The sequence below is a fragment of the Scyliorhinus canicula genome, chromosome 21, assembly GCF_902713615.1.
Source record: "Scyliorhinus canicula chromosome 21, sScyCan1.1, whole genome shotgun sequence".
Taxonomy (NCBI): domain Eukaryota; kingdom Metazoa; phylum Chordata; class Chondrichthyes; order Carcharhiniformes; family Scyliorhinidae; genus Scyliorhinus; species Scyliorhinus canicula.
In genome coordinates, this window is record NC_052166.1 from 11,751,541 (window position 1) to 11,770,901 (window position 19,361).

Below are 19,361 nucleotides of genomic sequence, written 5' to 3' on the forward strand. Positions count from 1 at the left end.
GGGGGGAGTAAAAATGCTAGGATCCCAAAGAAGGTCCTACAAAAAACAAAATCCAGGGGGGGCTAGCCCTCCCGAATCTACAATTCTACCACTGGGCGGCAACAGCCGAGCGAGTAAGGGGATGGATCCAGGAGCCAGAAGCCGAGTGGGTGCGTGCGGAGGTGGCCTCCTGCATGGGGACCTCCCTCCGGGCCCTCGCCACGGCAGCACTCCCATCCCCACCCAAAAAACACTCCAGCAGCCCAGTGGTGACAGCCACCCTCCAATCCTGGAACCAACTGCGGCAGCAATTTGGCCTGACCAAAATGTCGGACAAGGCTCCCATCTGCAACAACCATAGGTTCACACCAGCACTGACTGACGCCACCTTCAAAAGGTGGAGGCAGGACGGGGGGGACACTGACAGTCAGGGACCTATACACGGACGACAGGATCGCAACACTGGACGAACTGACAGAGAAATATCGACTAGCTGGGGGGAACGAGCTACGGTACCTGCAACTCAAAAACTTCCTACGAAAGGAGACAAGGACGTACCCACAACCGCCACGACAGACACTACTGGAAGACCTACTGGACGCAAATATCCTAGAGAAGGGAACTGTAGCGACATGTATGACTGACTGGTAGAAAGGGACGACACCGTACTGGACGCAACAAGAATGAAATGGGAGGACGACCTGGGGATGGAGATAGGGTGGGGACTCTGGAGCGAAGCACTGCATAGGGTCAACTCCACCTCCACGTGCGCAAGGCTCGGCCTGACGCAACTAAAAGTGGTACATAGAGCCCACTTAACAAGAAACCGTATGAGTAGGTTCTTCCCGGAGGTGGAGGACAGATGTGAACGGTGCCAAAGAGGCCCAGCCAATCACGCCCATATGTTCTGGTCTTGCCCCAGACTTGTGGAGTACTGGACAGCCTTCTTCGAGGCTATGTCCAAAGTGGTGGGGGTGAGGGTACAGCCATGCCCGATAGTGGCGGTCTTCGGGGTTTCAGACCAGCCAGATCTATTCCTGGGGAGGAGGGCAGACGCCCTTGCCTCCCTGATCGCCCGCCGTAGAATCCTGTTTGGCTGGCGGTCAGCAGCACCGCCCAGAGCTGCAGACTGGCTGTCCGACCTCTCGGAATCTCTCCAAATGGAGAAAATCAAATTCGCCATCAGAGGGTCAGACGACGGCTTCCACAGAACGTGGGAGCCATTCATGCAATTGTTCCGGGACCTGTTTGTGGCCAACGAACAAGAGGAAGAATAGTCGGGTGCCCAAGAATCAGGGGAAAATGGACGGGAATCGGGGGAAGGTAGTCGGGGGGGGTTCGTTATGGGGGTTTGATGGCAAGCTAAGGCCCAAAACCAAACTATAAATAAATGCCTATAAACATGTGCCTCGGCCATATTGGGGAATGTAAAATATGTATGCCGGCTAAAGGGGGCGGCCACAATTGTTATTATGAAGATGCTTACCTGTAAATATACATGTTAATTTTTGCATGTGTTTTTTTTTCTCTAATAATTTGTAATATGTTGTATATAAAATATGAAAACTCAATAAAAAAACATTAAAAAAAAATAAATGACTTGGATGAGGAAGTGGAAGGGTGGGTTCGTAATTTTGCCGATGACATGAAGGTTGGGGGAGTTGTAGATAATGTTGAGGGTTGTTGCAGGTTACAACAGGACATTGACAGGTTGCAGAGCTGGGCTGAGAAGTGGCAGATGGAGTTCAACCTTGATAAACGTGAAATGATTCATTTTGGAAGGTCGAATTTGAATGCTGAATACATGGTTAAAGGCAGGATTCTTGGAAGTGCGGAGGGACAGAGGGAGTTTGCGGTCCATGTATATAGATACCTCAAAGTTGCCACCCAGGTTGATCGGGTTGTTCAGAAGGCATATGGTGTGTTGGCTTTCATTAACAGGGAGATTGAGTTTAAGAGCCGTTAGGTTTTGCTGCAGCATTCTAAAACTCTAGTTAGACCACATTTGGAATATGTGTCCAGTTCTGGTCACTTTATTATAGGAAGAATGTGGATGCGTTGGAGAGGGTACTGAGGAGATCTACCAGGATGCTGCCTGGACTGGAGGGCATGTCTTATGAAGAAAGGGTGAGGAAGGCTTTTCTCACTGGAGCAAAGAAGGAAGAGAGGTGACTTGATAGAGGTGTACAAGGTGATGAGAGGTACAGATAAGAGTGGATGGCCAGAGACTTTTCCCCAGAGTGGAAATGACTGTCACGAGGGGACATAATTTTAAGGTGATTGGAGGAAGGTATAGTGGATATGTCAGAGGTAGGTTCTTTACACAGAAGTGGTGGGTGTGTGAAATGCACTGCCAGCAGAGGTGGTGGAGTCAGAGTCATAAGAACATAAGAACTAGGAGCAGGAGTAGGCCATCTGGCCCCTCGAGCCTGCTCCGCCATTCAATGAGATCATGGCTGATCTTTTGTGGACTCAGCTCCACTTTCCGGCCCGAACACCATAACCCTTAATCCCTTTATTCTTCAAAAAACTATCTATCTTTACCTTAAAAACATGTAATGAAGGAGCCTCAACTGCTTCACTGGGCAAGGAATTCCATAGATTCACAACCCTTTGGGTGAAGAAGTTCCTCCTAAACTCAGTCCTAAATCTACTTCCCCTTATTTTGAGGCTATGCCCCCTAGTTCTGCTGTCACCCGCCAGTGGAAACAACCTGCCCACATCTATCCTATCTATTCCCTTCATAATTTTAAATGTTTCTATAAGATCCCCCCTCATCCTTCTAAATTCCAACGAGTACAGTCCCAGTCTACTCAACCTCTCCTCATAATCCAACCCCTTCAGCTCTGGGATTAACCTAGTGAATCTCCTCTGCACACCCTCCAGCGCCAGTACGTCCTTTCTCAAGTAAGGAGACCAAAACTGAACACAATACTCCAGGTGTGGCCGCACTAACACCTTATACAATTGCAACATAACCTCCCTAGTCTTAAACTCCATCCCTCTAGCAATGAAGGACAAAATTCCATTTGCCTTCTTAATCACCTGTTGCACTTGTAAACCAACCTTCTGAGACTCATGCACTAGCACACCCAAGTCTCTCTGAACAGCGGCATGCTTTAATATTTTATCGTTTAAATAATAATCCCGTTTGCTGTTATTCCTACCAAAATGGATAACCTCACATTTGTCAACATTGTATTCCATCTGCCAGACCCGAGCCCATTCACTTAACCTATCCAAATCCCTCTGCAGACTTCCAGTATCCTCTGCACTTTTCGCTTTACCACTCATCTTAGTGTCATCTGCAAACTTGGACACATTGCCCTTGGTCCCCAACTCCAAATCATCAATGTAAATTGTGAACAATTGTGGGCCCAACACGGATCCCTGAGGGACACCACTAGCTACTGATTGCCAACCAGAGAAACACCCATTTATCCCAACTCTTTGCTTTCTATTAAAGAGTTCATTTCTATTAAAGAGACATTTAAGCGACTCTTAGACAGGCACATGGACCGCAGTAAATTGAAGGGTGTAGGTTCGGTTGATCTCAATTAGGATAAATGGTCAGCACAACATCGTGGGCCAAAGGACCTGTACTGTGCTGTACTGTTCTATGTTCTATGAATGTCAATGGAATTGAAATCATGGAATAGAATCATAGAATCCGACAATGCAGAATGAGGCCATTCGGCTCATTGAGTCTGCACTGACCCTGCGAATTACATTGTGGATCTTGTGTTGCCTTACTACGTATTTTCTTTTCATGTACTAAATTATCCGTTTGAGCTGCATGCAGAAAAATACTTTCCACTGCATCTCGGTACACATGACAATAAACAAATCCAAATACAAATGAGCACTCTGCCTATTTGCAATTGTCCACCTCGCCCTATCCCTGTTATTCCATCAACTAACCTGAACATCCCTGGACATTAACGGGCTATTTAGTAAGGCCAATCCCACACATCTTTTGGACTGTGGTAGGAAACCCATGTAGACATGGAGAGAACGTACAAACTCCACACAGTCACCCAAAGCCGGATTTGAACCTGGGTCCCTGGTGCTGTGATGCAGCAGTGCTAACCACTGTGCTACCCTTTTGTGCTGTTGATTATTCATGTGGAAAGTCATTCACTGGGATGGCACAGTGGTTAGAAATGCTGACTTTGGCACCAAGGACCTGGGTTCGATCCTGGCTCCAGGTCACTGTCCATGTGGAGTTTGCATATTTTCCCCGTGTCTGCATAGGTCTCACCCAACAACCCAAAGGTGTGTAGGGTGGCTTGGCCATGCTAAATTGCCCCTTAAATGGAAAAAAAATGGGTAATTTCAATTTTTAAAAAAGTAATTTCACTGCAACTGTGCAGACCTACTATTCATAATAGGGTTAGATTAGATCTTTTCTTGTAGGAAATGGTCATTGCCTGGCACTTGTGTGGTGTGAATATCACTTGATACTTGTCAGCCCATGCCTGGATATTGTCCAGCTCTTGATGCATTTGGACATGGATTGTCCTGCACATCTTGAACTGTGGGACGAAACCAGAGCACCCGGAGGTAACCCACACAGGCATGGGAGAAGGTGCAAACGCCACACGGTCATCTGAAGCTGGAATCAAAACTGGGTCCCTGGCACTGTGAGGCAGCAGTGCTAACTACTGTGCCACAGTGCCGCCCATTTGTGCTGCCATTTATTCATGCTAAATATCATTCACTGCAACTGCACAGAACTACTATTCATATAAATAGGGGTAATTTACTGTGTGACTGTAGAGTTTTTGAAACCAGCCATTAAATGGTCACTCCCTGTAACCCAGGTGGTATCTGTCCATTGGAGGAGCTGTGTGATGTTGCTCACAAATATGGAGCCATCACCTTTGTCGACGAGGTGCACGCGGTCGGTCTGTATGGAACTCACGGAGCTGGGATTGGAGAGCGGGATGACATCATGCACAAAATAGACATCCTATCAGGAACACTCGGTGAGTCAGCATCACACTTGCATTTGAGGCTCAGGGCTTGTTTTTTAGGTCGGGCAAGAACAAAGCAGATGAAAGGAAGTTTGGTATGTATCTGCTAAAGGCACAGTGCAGTGAATAAGGTTGGCGATGGAACTATGATACGGTAGCACTCATGAACACCTGGCACAAACAAGGAAAGGATTGGGAATTTAATATTCTTGGCTCAAAGTGTTCAGGAAAGGAAGGAAAGAAATGATTTAAGTTGCATTGGAAAGGCAACATATACTTGAAGGTTTAAATTCAGAATCTAACAGTCGTGGGATTATTGCACTGACCAGTGATGGTCATTAAATAGTGAGAAAAATACAGATGTGAAAATCCACAGGAAAATGAAAAGATGATTAGAGCAGTGATGAAATTATTCTAATGGAATAGAAAGTAACATAGGGAAAACAACAGTACAAAAATAAGGAGAGGAATTTATGAAATGTATACAAAATAAGTTTATTGATCAGTATGTTTCCAGCCCAACAATGAAGGAAGAAGCACTGGCGGATTGGAGGATATTTCAGTGGGGGAGTACTTGGGCTAAAGTGATCAAAACATAGTTACATTTCAAATAGTCATGGAAAAGAATATGGTAAAATAATATGAAAACACAACTGCAGAAGCAGTCCAAAGATGTGCAGGTAAGGTGGAGTGGCCATGATCAATGCATGGGGTTACATGCATTGAGCGGGAGAGTCGCCTTCGCTGGAGTACTCTTTCAGAGGGTCGGTGCAATGGCCTCCTTCTGCACTCTAGCGATTCAAAGATTGGTAGGCGAAAGGCAAGATTTCCTTTTTTGAATTTAAACAAAAGCTTGGTGAAATTCCCAGATTCATTTCCCCATGGCAATGCCTCAACTACAGTCCGCTTGCTTTTCTTATGCAATAGAAATTGTATCTTTGAAATCTTGTATTTGTCCTAATAAGCGGAGGACAGAAAGTATCAACAGCCTGACTCTCTCTCTCAGCAATAAAAAGGACAGGAAGCAGAGTGGAGTGATGAATAGTTTGATTGTGTAAAGGACTGGAAGCAGAATGTAGTGATGAATAGTTTGATTGACTAAAGAACAGGAAAGCAGCGTGTTGTGGTGAATAGTTTGATTGACCAAAGGACAGGAAGCAGAGTTTAGTGATGAATAGTTTGATTGTGCAAAGGACTGGAAGCAGAGTGTAGTGGCGAATAGATTGATTGTGTAAAGGACAGGAAGCAGAGTGTAGTGGTGAATAGATTGATTGTGTAAAGGACAGGAAGCAGAGTGTAGTGGTGAATAGTTTGTCTAAAGGACAGATCGTAGAGTATCATGGTGAATAGTTTGATTGTGGGGGCCGGTTTCGCTCATTTTGCTCGGCAGCTGGTTTGTGACGAAGAGTGAGGCTAGCAGTACGGGTTCATATCCCATACCGGCTAAGGTTATTCATGAAGGCCAGTCTTCTCAACCTTGCCCCTCACCTGAGGTGTGGTGATCCTCAGGTTAAATGACCACCAGTCAGCTCTCCCTCCCAAAGGGGAAAGCAGCCTATGCTCATCTGGGACTATGGCAACTACCTTTACCTGGTTTCAAAGCTTGTTTTCAGGCTTTTGGTGGGAGTGGGAGTAATGCAGTGGTGTTTCCCTGGGTGCAGTGTTAGGACCACAGGGTAGGAGGTGATGTTGTGGTATTGTCACTAGACTAGTAATGCAGAGATCCCAGTTAATGCTCTGGGGTCCCGGGTTCGGAATCTTGCCAATGCAGATGGTGAAATTTGAATTCAACAAAAATATGGAATGAAACCATTGTCGTAAAATCAATCTAGTTCACTAATGTACTTCCAAAGAAGGAAATCTGCTGTCCTCACCCGGGTCTGGCTTATGTGACTTCAGACTCACACAGCGATGACCCTCTCTGAAATGGCCTGGTAAGCTAATCAGTTAACATAGAACATAGAACAGTACAGCACAGAACAGGCCCTTCGGCCCTCAATGTTGTGCCGAGCCATGATCACCCTACTCAAACCCACGTATCCACCCTATACCCTTAACCCAACAAACCCCCCTTAACCTTACTTTTATTAGGACACTACGGGCAATTTAGCATGGCCAATCCATCTAACCCGCACATCTTTGGACTGTGGGGGGAAACCGGAGCACCCGGAGGAAACCCACGCACACAGGGGGAGGACGTGCAGACTCCACACAGACAGTGACCCAGCTGGGAATCGAACCTGGGACCCTGGAGCTGTGAAGCATTTATGCTAACCACCATGCTACCCTGCTGCCCCTTTAAGGGGCAATTAGGGATGAGCAACAAATGCTCGCCCAGCCAGCGACGCCCACATCCAAAAGAATGACATGTATTCATGATCTCGTCTTGGGTATACAGTATGACTTTCGAAGTTTGCAATATAGTCTGAAATATTATTAACAGTATGGCGTATAGTGACAGACTTCAGGTCAAAACAGACCAGTGAAATGGACAAGACAGAATTAGAACTGCAGAATCCCTGGAGCCGAAGGAGGCCATTCAGCCCATCAAGTCAGCACCAACCCTCTTGACAGTACACCCTAACCTAGGCCCATCTCCCCACCCTATACCCCACAACCCCACCTAACCTGAAAATCTTTGGGCACAAAGGGGCAATTTAGCATGGCCAATCCACCTAATCTTCACATCTTTAGATCTTGGAAGGAAAACCGGAGTAGCCGGAGGAAACCCACCCAAACACAGGGAGAAAGTGTAAACTCCACACAGTCACCCAAAGCTGGAATTGAACTAGGGTTCCTGGCGTTGAGGTTGTAGTGCCACCCATATTGCAGATTAATTTTTAAATATGATTAAAACCTTTTAATAATTTTGATACAAAACCTACAAAAACACAAAACAACAATTAAGCAGTAAGAATCCCCTTCTCTTACAACAGTACAACAGTAAAACTTAGTTTCTAAGTCACCATCCCCCCCACCTCAACAGCGAACAGCTCTTTAATCTACAATATAAACAGCCGCCAGCTGGGGTAAAACCATTCCACTAACCCTCTCACGGTAAACTTAACCTTCTCGAGATGCAAGAACTCCATCAAGTCACCCAGCCAAGCAAAGGGGTGGTGTCATCGACCTCCAGCCCAATAGGATCTGCCTCCTTACCACCAGTGAGGCAATGGTCAGCACTTCTTCCTGCATCCCCTGTTCGGAGTTCTAGCACAACCGAAACCCCACAAATCACCACCAATGGGAAAGGCTCCAACCCAATGTTCAGGATTGGCGAGAAGAGGGACCCAGAGGTCTGCCAGTTTTGAGCATGACCAGAACATGTGCGCATTGTGTGCCAGGCCCCCAGACACCGATCACATCCACAATCCACCCCTTCAAAAAAATCGACTCATTCTAGCCTTTGTAAGGTGTGCTCGGAACACCACTTTCAGCTGGATGAAACGCAGCCTAGCACAGGATGAGGTTGAATTCACCCTCCTCAATGCCTCACTCCAAACATCCTCCTCCAAGAGCAGACCCTAGCTCCACCATCCACTTTGCCTTCACAACAGAGCCAATCTCATCATCCGGTGGTATATATGCGATGTGCAGGCCACCTCTTAACTGGATCCTCTCGAGCAACGTGGAAAGGATGGAAAGTACTTTTTGACATAGCTGCATGATCTGAACCCATCTGCATCTGTGAGCCCTTATTTTTCTTTCAGTTCCCCTAAGCTAGCGAACTGAGCTTCCAACAATTAATCTCCCACTTCTCTAAACTTTTATCCTTCCATTCCCTAAATTTTTACCATGGCTACGTGGGCAGCACGGTAGCACAAGTGGATAGCACCGTGGCTTCACAGGGCCAGAGTCCCAGGTTCAATTCCCCGCTGGGTCACTGTCTACACGTTCTCCCAGTGTCTGCGTGGGTTTCCTCCGGGTGCTCTGGTTTCCTCCCTCAGTCCAAAGACGTGCGGGTTAGGTGGATTGGCCATGCTAAATTGCCCTTAGTGTCCAAAAAGGTTAGGAGGGGTTATTGGGTTACGAGGATAGGGTGGAAGTGAGGGCTTAATGTGGGTCGGTGCAAACTCAAAGGCCTCCTTCTTCGCTGTATGTTCTATGTTACTACTATCAAGTTAGATGAGTATTTCCTTGGTACCACTGGTAATGGAGCTGATACCAGCACCACTAGGCCTGCTCCCCTCACAGACTCTGCTTCCGTCCGAACCCAAATCTCATCTGAATCTCCAAACCACTCTGGCGTCCACTTTTCAGCTACTAAATAAGGGGAAGTAGATTTAGGACTGAGTTTAGGAGGAACTTCTTCACCCAAAGGGTTGTGAATCTATGGAATTCCTTGCCCAGTGAAGCAGTACAGGCTGCTTCATTAAATGTTTTTAAGATAAAGATAGATAGTTTTTTGAATAATAAAGGGATTAAGGGTTATAGTGTTCAGGCCGGAAAGTGGAGCTGAATCCACAAATGATTAGCCATGATCTCATTGAATGGCGGAGCAGGCTCGAGGGTCCAGATGGCCTACTCCTGCTCCTAGTTCTTATGTTCTTATGTTGTTCTCCACCTGTGTTGCCCCTTTCAGTGACCTGTGGACCTGTACACCTAGATCTCTCTGACTTTCAATACTGTGGAGGGTTCTACCATTCACTGTACATTGCCTACCTGCAATGCAATGACCTTCCAAAATGCATTACCTCACATTTGTCCGGATTAAACTCCATCTGCCATCTCTCCGCCCAAGTCTCCAAACGATCTAAATCCTGCTGTATCCTCTGACAGTCCTCATCGCTATCCGCAGTTCCACCAACCTTTGTGTCGTCTGCAAACTTACTCATCAGACCAGTTATATTTTCCTCCAAATCATTTATACACAATGCGAACAGCAAAACAGCACTGATCCCTGCGGAATACCACTAGTCACAGCCCTCCAATTAGAAAAGCACCCTTGCATTGCTCTCTCTGCCTTCTATGACCTAGCCAGCTCTGTATCCACCTTGCCAGCTCACCCCTGATCCCGTGTGACTTCACCTTTTGTACCAGTCTACCATGAGGGACCTTGTCAAAGGCCTTACTGAAGTCCATATAGACAACATCCACTGCCCTACCTGCATCAATCATTTTTGTGACCTCTTCGAAAAATTCTATCAAGTTAGTGAGACACGACCTCCCCTTCACAAAACCATGCTGCCTCTCATTGATACGTCCATTTAGAACATAGAACATAGAACGATACAGCGCAGTACAGGCCCTTCGGCCTTCGATGTTGCACCGACATGGAAAAAAAAACTAAAGGCCATCTAACCTACACTATGCCCTTATCATCCATATGCTTATCCAATAAACTTTTAAATGCCCTCAATGTTGGCGAGTTCACTACTGTTGCAAGTAGGGCATTCCACGGCCTCACCACTCTTTGCGTAAAAAACCCACCTCTGACCTCTGTCCTATATCTATTACCCCTCAATTTAAGGCTATGTCCCCTCGTGCTAGCCACCCCCATCCGTGGGAGAAGGCTCTCGCTGTCCACCCTATCTAACCCTCTGATCATTTTGTATGCCTCTATTAAGTCACCTCTTAACCTTCTTCTCTCTAACGAAAACAACCTCAAGTCCATCAGCCTTTCCTCATAAGATTTTCCCTCCATACCAGGCAACATCCTGGTAAATCTCCTCTGCACCCGTTCCATTTGCTTACAAATGGGAGTAGATTCTGTCTCGAAGAATTCTCTCCAGTAATTTCCCTACCACTGACGTAAGGCTCACCAGCCTGTAGTTCCCTGGATTATCCTTGCTACCCTTCTTAAACAAAGGAACATCATTGGCTATTCTCCAGTCCTCCAGGACATTACCTGAAGACAATGAGGATCCAAAGATTTCTGTCAAGGCCACAGCAATTTCCTCACTAGCCTCCTTCAGTATTCTGGGGTCAATCCCATCAGGCCCTGGGGACTTATCTACCTTAATCCTTTTCAAGCCGCCCTCGTATTTTTGGATCTCAATGTGACCCAGGCTATCTACACACCCTTCTCCAGACTCAATATCCACAAATTCCTTCTCTTTGGTGAATACTGATGCAAAGTATTCATTTAGTACCTCGTCCATTTCCTCTGGCTCCACACATAGATTCCCTTGCCCAGCCTTCAGTGGGCCAACCCTTTACCTGGCTACCCTCTTGATTTTTATGTACGTGTAAAAAGCCTTGGGGTTTTCCTTAACTCTATTTGCCAATTACTTTTCGTGACCCCTTTTCACCCACCCTCCTGACTCCTTGCTTATGTTCCTTCCTACGTTCCTTATATTCCACACAGGCTTTGTCTGTTCTCAGCCTTCTGGCCCTGACAAATGCCTCCTTTTTCTTTTTGACGAGGCCAACAATATCTCTCGTTATCTAAGGTTCCCGAAATTTGCCGTCTCCTTCTTCCGCACAGGAACATGCCGGTCCTGAATGCCTTTCAACTGACATTTGAAAGCCCCCCACATGTCGGATGTTGATGTACCCTCAAACATCCGCCCCCAATCTAGGTTCTTCAGTTCCCGCCTAATATTGTTATAATTAGCCTTCCCCCGATTTAGCACATTCACCCTCGGACCACTCTTAGCCTTGTCCACCAGCATTTTAAAACTTACTGAATTGTGGTCACTGTTCCCAAAATGCTCCCCTCCTGAAACTTCTACCACCTGGCTGGGCTCATTCCCCAATACCAGGTCCAGTACAGCCCCTTCCCTAGTTGGACTATCTACATATTGTTTTAAGAAGCCCTCCTGGATGCTCCTTACAAACTCTGGCACGTCTAAGCCCCTAGCATAAGTGAATCCCAGTCAATATTGGGAAAATTGAAGTCTCCCATCACAAGAACCCTGTTATTTTTACTCGTTTCCAAAATCTGTCTACCTATCTGCTCCTCTATCTCCCACTGGCTGTTGCGAGGCCTGTAAGCAATATTGAAGGCACTGGAATAAGAATAAGACCATAAGATATAGGAGCACAATTAGGCCACTCGGCCCATCGAGTCTGCTCCGACATGGCTGATATTTTTCTCTTCCCCATTCTCCTGCCTTCTGCCCATAACCCCTGATCCCCTTCTTGATCAAAAAACCTATCTATCTCCGTCTTAAACACAGTGATTTGGCCTCCACAACTTTCTGCTGTTGATCCACAGATTCACCACCCTCTGCATGAAGAAATTCCTCCTCATCTGTGTTTTAAAGGATCGTCCCTTCAGTCTGAAATTGTGTCCTCTGCTTCTAGTTTTTCCTACAAGTGGAAACATCCTCTCCATGTTTCCTGTTTCTTCAGTTGATATGCCAGGAGCCGACTTGATGGAAGATTAAATTTAATGCAGAGCTGTGAAGGGATGCATGTCAATATGAAAAGTGAGTGCCAATAGAAGCTAAATCATGAAATTTTGAAGTAGATACAGGAATATAAATCTTTCTAGGCGACAGAATGAGTTGAGAAGTAAGTTATCAAGGCATACGGGTTCTTTGGTTTTATAAATCAAGGCACAATATAGCAAAGCAAAGTGTTTAGGCTAAACTTTGATACCACACTGGTTTGGACCTATTGAGGTATTGTGCTGCCAGAAAAAGTCTCATGGTTTTGGAAACCGAGTAGAATTGGACCAGGGATACGAGACTTCAGTTACAGGGAATAACTAAAAATGCTGGGATTGTTCTCCTTATAGCAGAGAAAGTAACTCTGACTTGGAAGGGTGGTCAGGTTTCTGTGCCCGATTTTCCCTTGGTTGATGCCTGCTACATGGCCACCAAGGAAAGAACAAAAGCAGTTTGGATGCAATATGATTGAATAGGTTGCTGACGCTCACTGTCCAGACTCACTCATGGTGGTTCACTCCTGGAAACAATATTAATGGGCACTACCCCTACCCACGCACACCCCACAAACATGGCTAAAACTGAGTGTGGAAGGGACGGAACAGTCGCTGAGAAGGGAAGATTGGCTCCAGAGAAAGTAAGTCGAGATGGAAGCTGCTCTCCAGGTCATGTAGGACTGATATTGAATGGTAAATGTTTCATCCTTTCTAGGGAAAGCCTTTGGCTGTGTGGGTGGTTATATTGCCAGCACAGCTGCACTCACTGACACAATACGATCCTATGCGGCTGGCTTCATCTTCACCACAGCACTGCCGCCAATGGTACTGGCTGGCGCCTTGGAGTCTGTACGTACTTTAAAGAGCGAAGAAGGTCAGGCGCTGCGCCGTTCTCACCAACGCAATGTCAAGTACATGCGACAGCTGCTGATGGATGCAGGCCTGCCAGTCATCAATTGCCCCAGCCACATCATCCCCATACGGGTAAGTGATCAATGTGCTGGGCAGCACCACCTGACACTGTATAACCAGTGATACAAAACTGCAACAAGGTAATCTCACTGCATAACATGTATTCTCGGTTTGCCAGGAAAGAAAACTAAATTGTTATATCTAGGAAGCTCGACAGAGTTTACAACTCAGCATGTCGACAACAAATGAATTAAGCGCAGACAAATGCAACATGCTGTGTACTGACAACAGCAGCATGGGGCACATGTACTCCAAGGGTGGGAGCAGAAAGACATCCAAGGTGCTCAGGGTTTTAACTGACTTCTCGTTCACCATTTCCCAACAGTACAAGGCAAAGTGATTCTGGGGCCTACTGATAAGATAGTAAAGTTTGATTCCGACACCGGAAATATCCTTGAATGTCAGGGAAAGTTTCACTTGCCAGAACACAGGGAAACATGACAGGGCAATGAATCCCAGCATGGGAAGGAAGAGCAAGGTTAGAGGGAAAATACTAGAGAAAGATAACATATAAGCAGGGCACACAGGGCGGCACAGTGGCACACTGGTTAGCACTGCTGCCTCAAAGCGCCGAGGACCCGGGTTCGATCCCGGCGCAGGGTCACTATCCATGTGGGGTTTGCACATTCTCCCCATGTCTGCATGTGTCTTGCGCCACAACCCAAATGTGAAAGGTAGGTGGATTGACCACACTAAACTGCCCCTTGATTGGACATATTAAAGGACATGAAAGGACATATTAAAACTGGGAACTACTCCTGTACAGCTCACAGCAGCAAGGAGAAAAGGTTCAAGTATAAAGAGCAATTTTAGGATCGATGGTCTGGTAACTGAGCAAGCGAAAAGTCATCTGGATGGGTATTTTTTCCAAATAAAAACTGTATTCTTTCACAGGATATGACACCCTAGCATTTTTTCCCCATCCCTATTTGCTCTTCAGCGGGGAAATGGCAGATTTCCTTCGCTAAATTGCCTTAGTGAATTTGATGGGTTTGTATGAAAATTGATGATAAGTTTCATGGCCACGAGCCTTGTATCCCAGACCAATTGTTGTGGAGGGACCTGAACCAGTGGACCTCCAATTACCAGCCTGGTGATATTAGCACCACCCACTGGCAGTGGTCTAGAGGCTGGAAAAACACCAAATAGTGTAAATTATGGAAGGGTCACATTGTTGGAAGGATAAGATTCAAGAAAGACATATGAATCAGGTTTGACTGGCTGCTGCTTCTCCTGAAGGTATGCGATGCTGCGAGGAACACGGAGATCAGCAACATCATGATGAGTCGACATGACATCTATGTGCAGGCCATCAACTACCCGACTGTCCCCAGGGGAGAGGAGCTCCTCCGCCTTGCCCCCTCCCCACATCACGAACCCCGGATGATGGAATACTTTGTGGGTGAGTAACAGTGGAGTGGGGAAAGGGAAACCCCTGGGTTGCTTTCTAGTGTCTGATGAGGCACTGACCTCTATGGGAAGTTCAGTAATTAAACTGATGGCAGCGTCCCCAGGCTCCTTTGACGTTCAAATTCCCGGCCACTTTCTCGGGGCTTCTCTGCAGGAGGGCTTGTAACCCTCGGCCATTTACTATGTAGACACGCGTCTCCATTCAGGTAGCCAGAACAGGAATCAGGAGAGCTGGGGCAAGGGAGCCTGAGGAACAAGACCAGACTCCAGCCCTCAAGCATGTTATTAATAAATCAATGCTTGAGATTTTACGGTGCAAGAGGTTGCCTTCTCTGCAAGATCACATTGTCTACCAAAATAGAAAGGGCAATACCATTTGATGCATTTGTTGGCAACTGATGTCATCAGCTGCAGCTCCAGGTCAGGGCTGTACTTCAGACCTGAGAACTTCAATGCACACCTATCGGAGCACTGCACTGTCTCAGGATGTGGATGAGAGGAGGTCCTGCCTGCATATTCAGTTGGATGTCGAAGGTCCCATGGCTGCTATTGGAAGAGGACAGGACAGCTCTGGTGGTGTCAGAGGGCTGGAATTCTTTCCTCAACCATCAGAATACAAGCAGATTGTGTTGCCGGTTATACTCTCCATGGGATCTTGCTGTGCACAAATGGATTGCCTGATTTTCCTGCACCAGCAGTGACTTAAACAATTTGGCAAGTGCTCAGCAGGTGACATGTTCCTGCATTTTTCCACTTTTACTTTAAATGTAACCCTGGCTTTTCCTTTCTTACATCTGGTCAACAATTTCAGTTTAAAAACTGTCAAATAATGCTCTTTTTTGTGATGATCTCAAACTGATCCGAGTTACATACCCACAACAGGGGAAATATTATATTCCAAATTCTGCACGTAAAGAATCCCCATCAGCTCTAAGCCCCCCACCCCCAACTACCCAATCTCCTGTTTGCTGTCACTGTTAGACTGAAAATAGCTCCAGTCTCTCTCACCTCTCCTAATGACAAAAGAGGGAATTTATGCATGGAGTCAGAGGAAATGGGTGAGATTCTTAATGAGTACTTTGCATCTGTATTCACCAAGGAGAGGGACATAACAGATGTTGAGGCTGGGGATGGATGTTTAAATACTCTAGGTCAAGTCGGTATAAGGAAGGTGGAAGCTTTGGGTATTCTAAAAGGCATTAAGGTGGACAAGTCCCCCAGGTTCGGATGGGATCTATCCCAGGTTACTGAGGGAAGCGAGGGATGAAATAGCTGGGGCCTTAACAGATATCTTTGCAGCATCCTTGAGCACGGGTGATGTCCCGGAGGTCCCGGGTGGGCAGCACGGTAACATTGTGGATAGCACAATCGCTTCACAGCTCCAGGGTCCCAGGTTCGATTCCCGGCTTGGGTCACTGTCTGTGCAGAGTCTGCACATCCTCCCCGTGTGTGCATGGATTTCCTCCGGGTGTTCCGATTTCCTCCCACAGTCCAAAGATGTGCAGGTTAGGTGGATTGGCCATGCTAAATTGCCCTTAGTGTCCAAAATTGCCCTTCGTGTTGGGTGGGGTTACTGGGTTATGGGGATAGGGTGGAGGTGTTAACCTTGGGTAGGGTGCTCTTTCCAAGAGCTGGGGCAGACTCGATGGGCCGAATGGCCTCCTTCTGCACTGTAAGATTCTATGATCTATGACTGGAGAATTGCTAATGTTGTCCCTTTGTTTAAAAAAGGGTAGCAGGGATAATCCAGGGAATTATAGACCTGCGAGCTTGACGTCAGTGGTAGGCAAATTGTTGGAGAAGATACTGAGGGATAGGATCTATTCACATTTGGAAGAAAATACACTTATCAGTGATAGGCAGCATGGTTTTGTGCAGGGAAGGTCATGTCTTTGAGGAAGTGACAAAGTTAATTGATGAGGGAAGGGCTGTAGATGTCATATACGTGGACTTCAGTGAGGCGTTTGATAAAGTTTCCCACGGCAGGTTGATGGAAAAAGTGAAGTCGTATGGGGTTCAGGGTGTACTAGCTGGATGGATAAAGAACTGGCGGGGCAACAGGAGACAGAGTAGCGGTGGAAGGGAGTGTCTCAAATTGGAGAAAGGTGGTGTTCCACAGGGATCCGTGCTCGGACCACTGTTGTTTGTGATATACATAAATGATCTGGAGGAAGGTAAGATGGTCTGATTGGCAAGTTTGCAGGTGATACTAAGATTGGTGGAGTTGCAGATAGCAAGGAGGACTGTCAGAGAATACAAGAATACAAGAAAATATAGATAGATTGGAGAGTTGGGCAGAGAAATGGCAGATAGAGTTCAATCCAGGCAAATGCGAGGTGATGCATTTTGGAATTCAAGAGTGGACGATACGGTCAATGGAAGAGTCCTGGGGAAAATTGATGTACTGAGAGATCTGGGAGTTCAGGTCCATTGTACCCTGAAGGTGGCAACGCAGGTCGATAGAGTGGTCAAGAAGGCATATAGCATGCTTGCCCTCATCGGACAGGGTATTGAGTACAAGAGTCAGCAGGTCATGTTACAGTTGCATCGGACTTCGGTTAGACCACATTTGGAATACTGGGTGCAGTTCTGGTCGCCACATTACCAGAAGGATGTGGATACTTTAGAGAGGGTGCAGAGGAGGTTCACCAGGATGTTGCCTGGTATGGAGGGTGTGAGATATGAAGAAAGGTTGAGTAGGTTAGGATTGTTTTCGTTGGAAAGACGGAGGTCGAGGGAAAAACTAATTGAGGTCTACAAAATTATGAAAGGTATGGACAGGGTGGATAGCAACAAGCTTTTTCCAAGAGTGGGGGTGTCAATTACAAGGGGTCAAAATTTCAAGCTGAGAGGGGGAAAGTTTAAGGGAGACGTGCGTGGGAAGTTTTTTTACACAGAGGGTGGTGAGTGCCTGGAGCGCTTTGCCAGCGGAGGTGGTAGAGGCGGGCACGATAGCATCATTAAGATGCATCTGGACAGATAAATGAATGGGCAGGGAACAGAGGGAAGTAGATCCTTGGAAAATAGGCGACAGGTTTAGATAAAGGATCTGGATCGGCGCAGGCTGGGAGGGCCGAAGGGCCTCTTCCTGTGCTTTAATTTTCTTTGTTCTTTGTTTATTCCCAGATTGCCTGGTTGAGGCTTGGAAGGAGGTGGGGCTTTCCATGCAGTCCCTCTCCTCAGCAACTTGCAGCTTCTGTCAACGACCCCTGCATTTCGAGCTGATGAGCGAATGGGAACGCTCCTACTTTGGTGGGATGGAGGGACGATACCTCACTGTGTGTGCCTGAACCGACAGCTGACTGAGCTCGACTAAGGAAAGCATCTAAACACAATTAAATTACAAGCAGTGAATGAGCAATCAGTTATATAAAATCCTCAACCATAACACTGTCTCATCAATGCCAACCGTCACAGTAACACATATATCCCACACCCCTCACTGTAACACTGATATACTCCACACCCCTCATTCTAACACTGACATACCCCATAAGTGCGGAACGGTGGCACAGTGATTAGCATTGTTGCTTCACAGGGCCAAGGACCCGGGTTCGATTCCCGGCTTGGGTCACTGTCTGTGTGGAGTCTGCACATTCCCCTGGTGTCTGCGTGGGTTTCCTCCAGATGCTCTGGTTTCCTCCCACGAATCCCGAGAAAATTGCTTGTTAGGTGAATTAGACATTCTGAATTCTCCCTCAGCATACCTGAACAGGCGGCGGAATGTGGCAACTGGGGGCTTTTCACAGTAACTTCATTGCAGTGTTAATTTAAGTCTACTTGTGACACTAATAAAGATTATAATGTAATAATAATCTTTATCGTCTCAAGTAGGCTTACAAAGTTGTTGCTGTGAAAAGCCCCTAGTTTCCACATTCTGTTCGGGTACACAGAGGGAGAATTCAGAATGTCCAAATTACCTAACAGCATGTTTTTCAGGACTTGTGGGAGGAAACTGAAGCACTGAGATGAAACCCACTCCGCACAGGGAGAACGTGCAGACTCCACAGACAGTGACCCAAGCCGGGAATCAAACCCGAAACCCTGGCGCTGTGAAGCAACAGTGCTTTCCATCCCATACCTCTCACTATAACACTGATATAGCCCACACTCCTCACTGCAAAACTGATATATACCACACCCCTCACTATAACACTGATATATGTATAAACAGAAAATAGGAGCAGGTAGAGGCCATTTGGCCCTCCGCCATTCATTATGATCGTGCCTGATCATCCAACTCATTAGCCTATTCCCGCTTTCCCACCATATCCTTTGATCCCCTTCGCCCCAAGTGCTGTATCTAACTACTTCTTGAAAACATTCAATGTTTTGGCCTCAACTATAAGGAGACCAAAACTGCACACGATATTCCAGGTGTGGCCTCACCAAGGCCTTGTATAACTGCAGCAATAGATCCCTGCTCCTGTACTCAAATCTTATCGCTATCAAGGCTAGCATACAATTTGCTTTCCTTACCGCCTGTTGTACCTGCACACTTCCCTTCAGTGACTGGTGTATGAGGACATTCAGATCTAGCTGCACATTCCATTTTCCCAATTTATGGCCATTTAGATAATAGTTTGCCTTCTCGATTTTGCTACCAAAGTGGATAACCTCACAATTCCCCAAATTATACTGCATCTGTCATTCATTTGCCCACTCACACAACTTGTCCAAACCACACTGAAGGA

At 46.5% G+C, this 19,361-nt stretch overlaps 1 protein-coding gene across 4 annotated transcripts in view; it reads left to right on the top strand.

Annotated features, from left to right (window-relative positions):
- The window catches only part of LOC119955465 (5-aminolevulinate synthase, erythroid-specific, mitochondrial-like), a 71,074-nt gene extending 53,019 nt beyond the window's left edge, over nt 1-18,055 (top strand). For 3 of the 4 annotated variants that reach the window (XM_038781664.1, XM_038781668.1, XM_038781665.1), the window contains 4 exons: nt 4,803-4,967; nt 13,001-13,269; nt 14,497-14,659; nt 17,794-18,055. In XM_038781664.1, coding sequence (XP_038637592.1) covers nt 4,803-4,967; nt 13,001-13,269; nt 14,497-14,659; nt 17,794-17,957 — 761 coding nt within the window. In that variant the 3' untranslated portion in view covers nt 17,958-18,055. The remainder of the gene's footprint in view (nt 1-4,802; nt 4,968-13,000; nt 13,270-14,496; nt 14,660-17,793) is intronic. The other variant, XM_038781666.1, reaches the window with a different exon arrangement.
- The last annotated feature ends 1,306 nt before the right edge of the window (nt 18,056-19,361 follow it).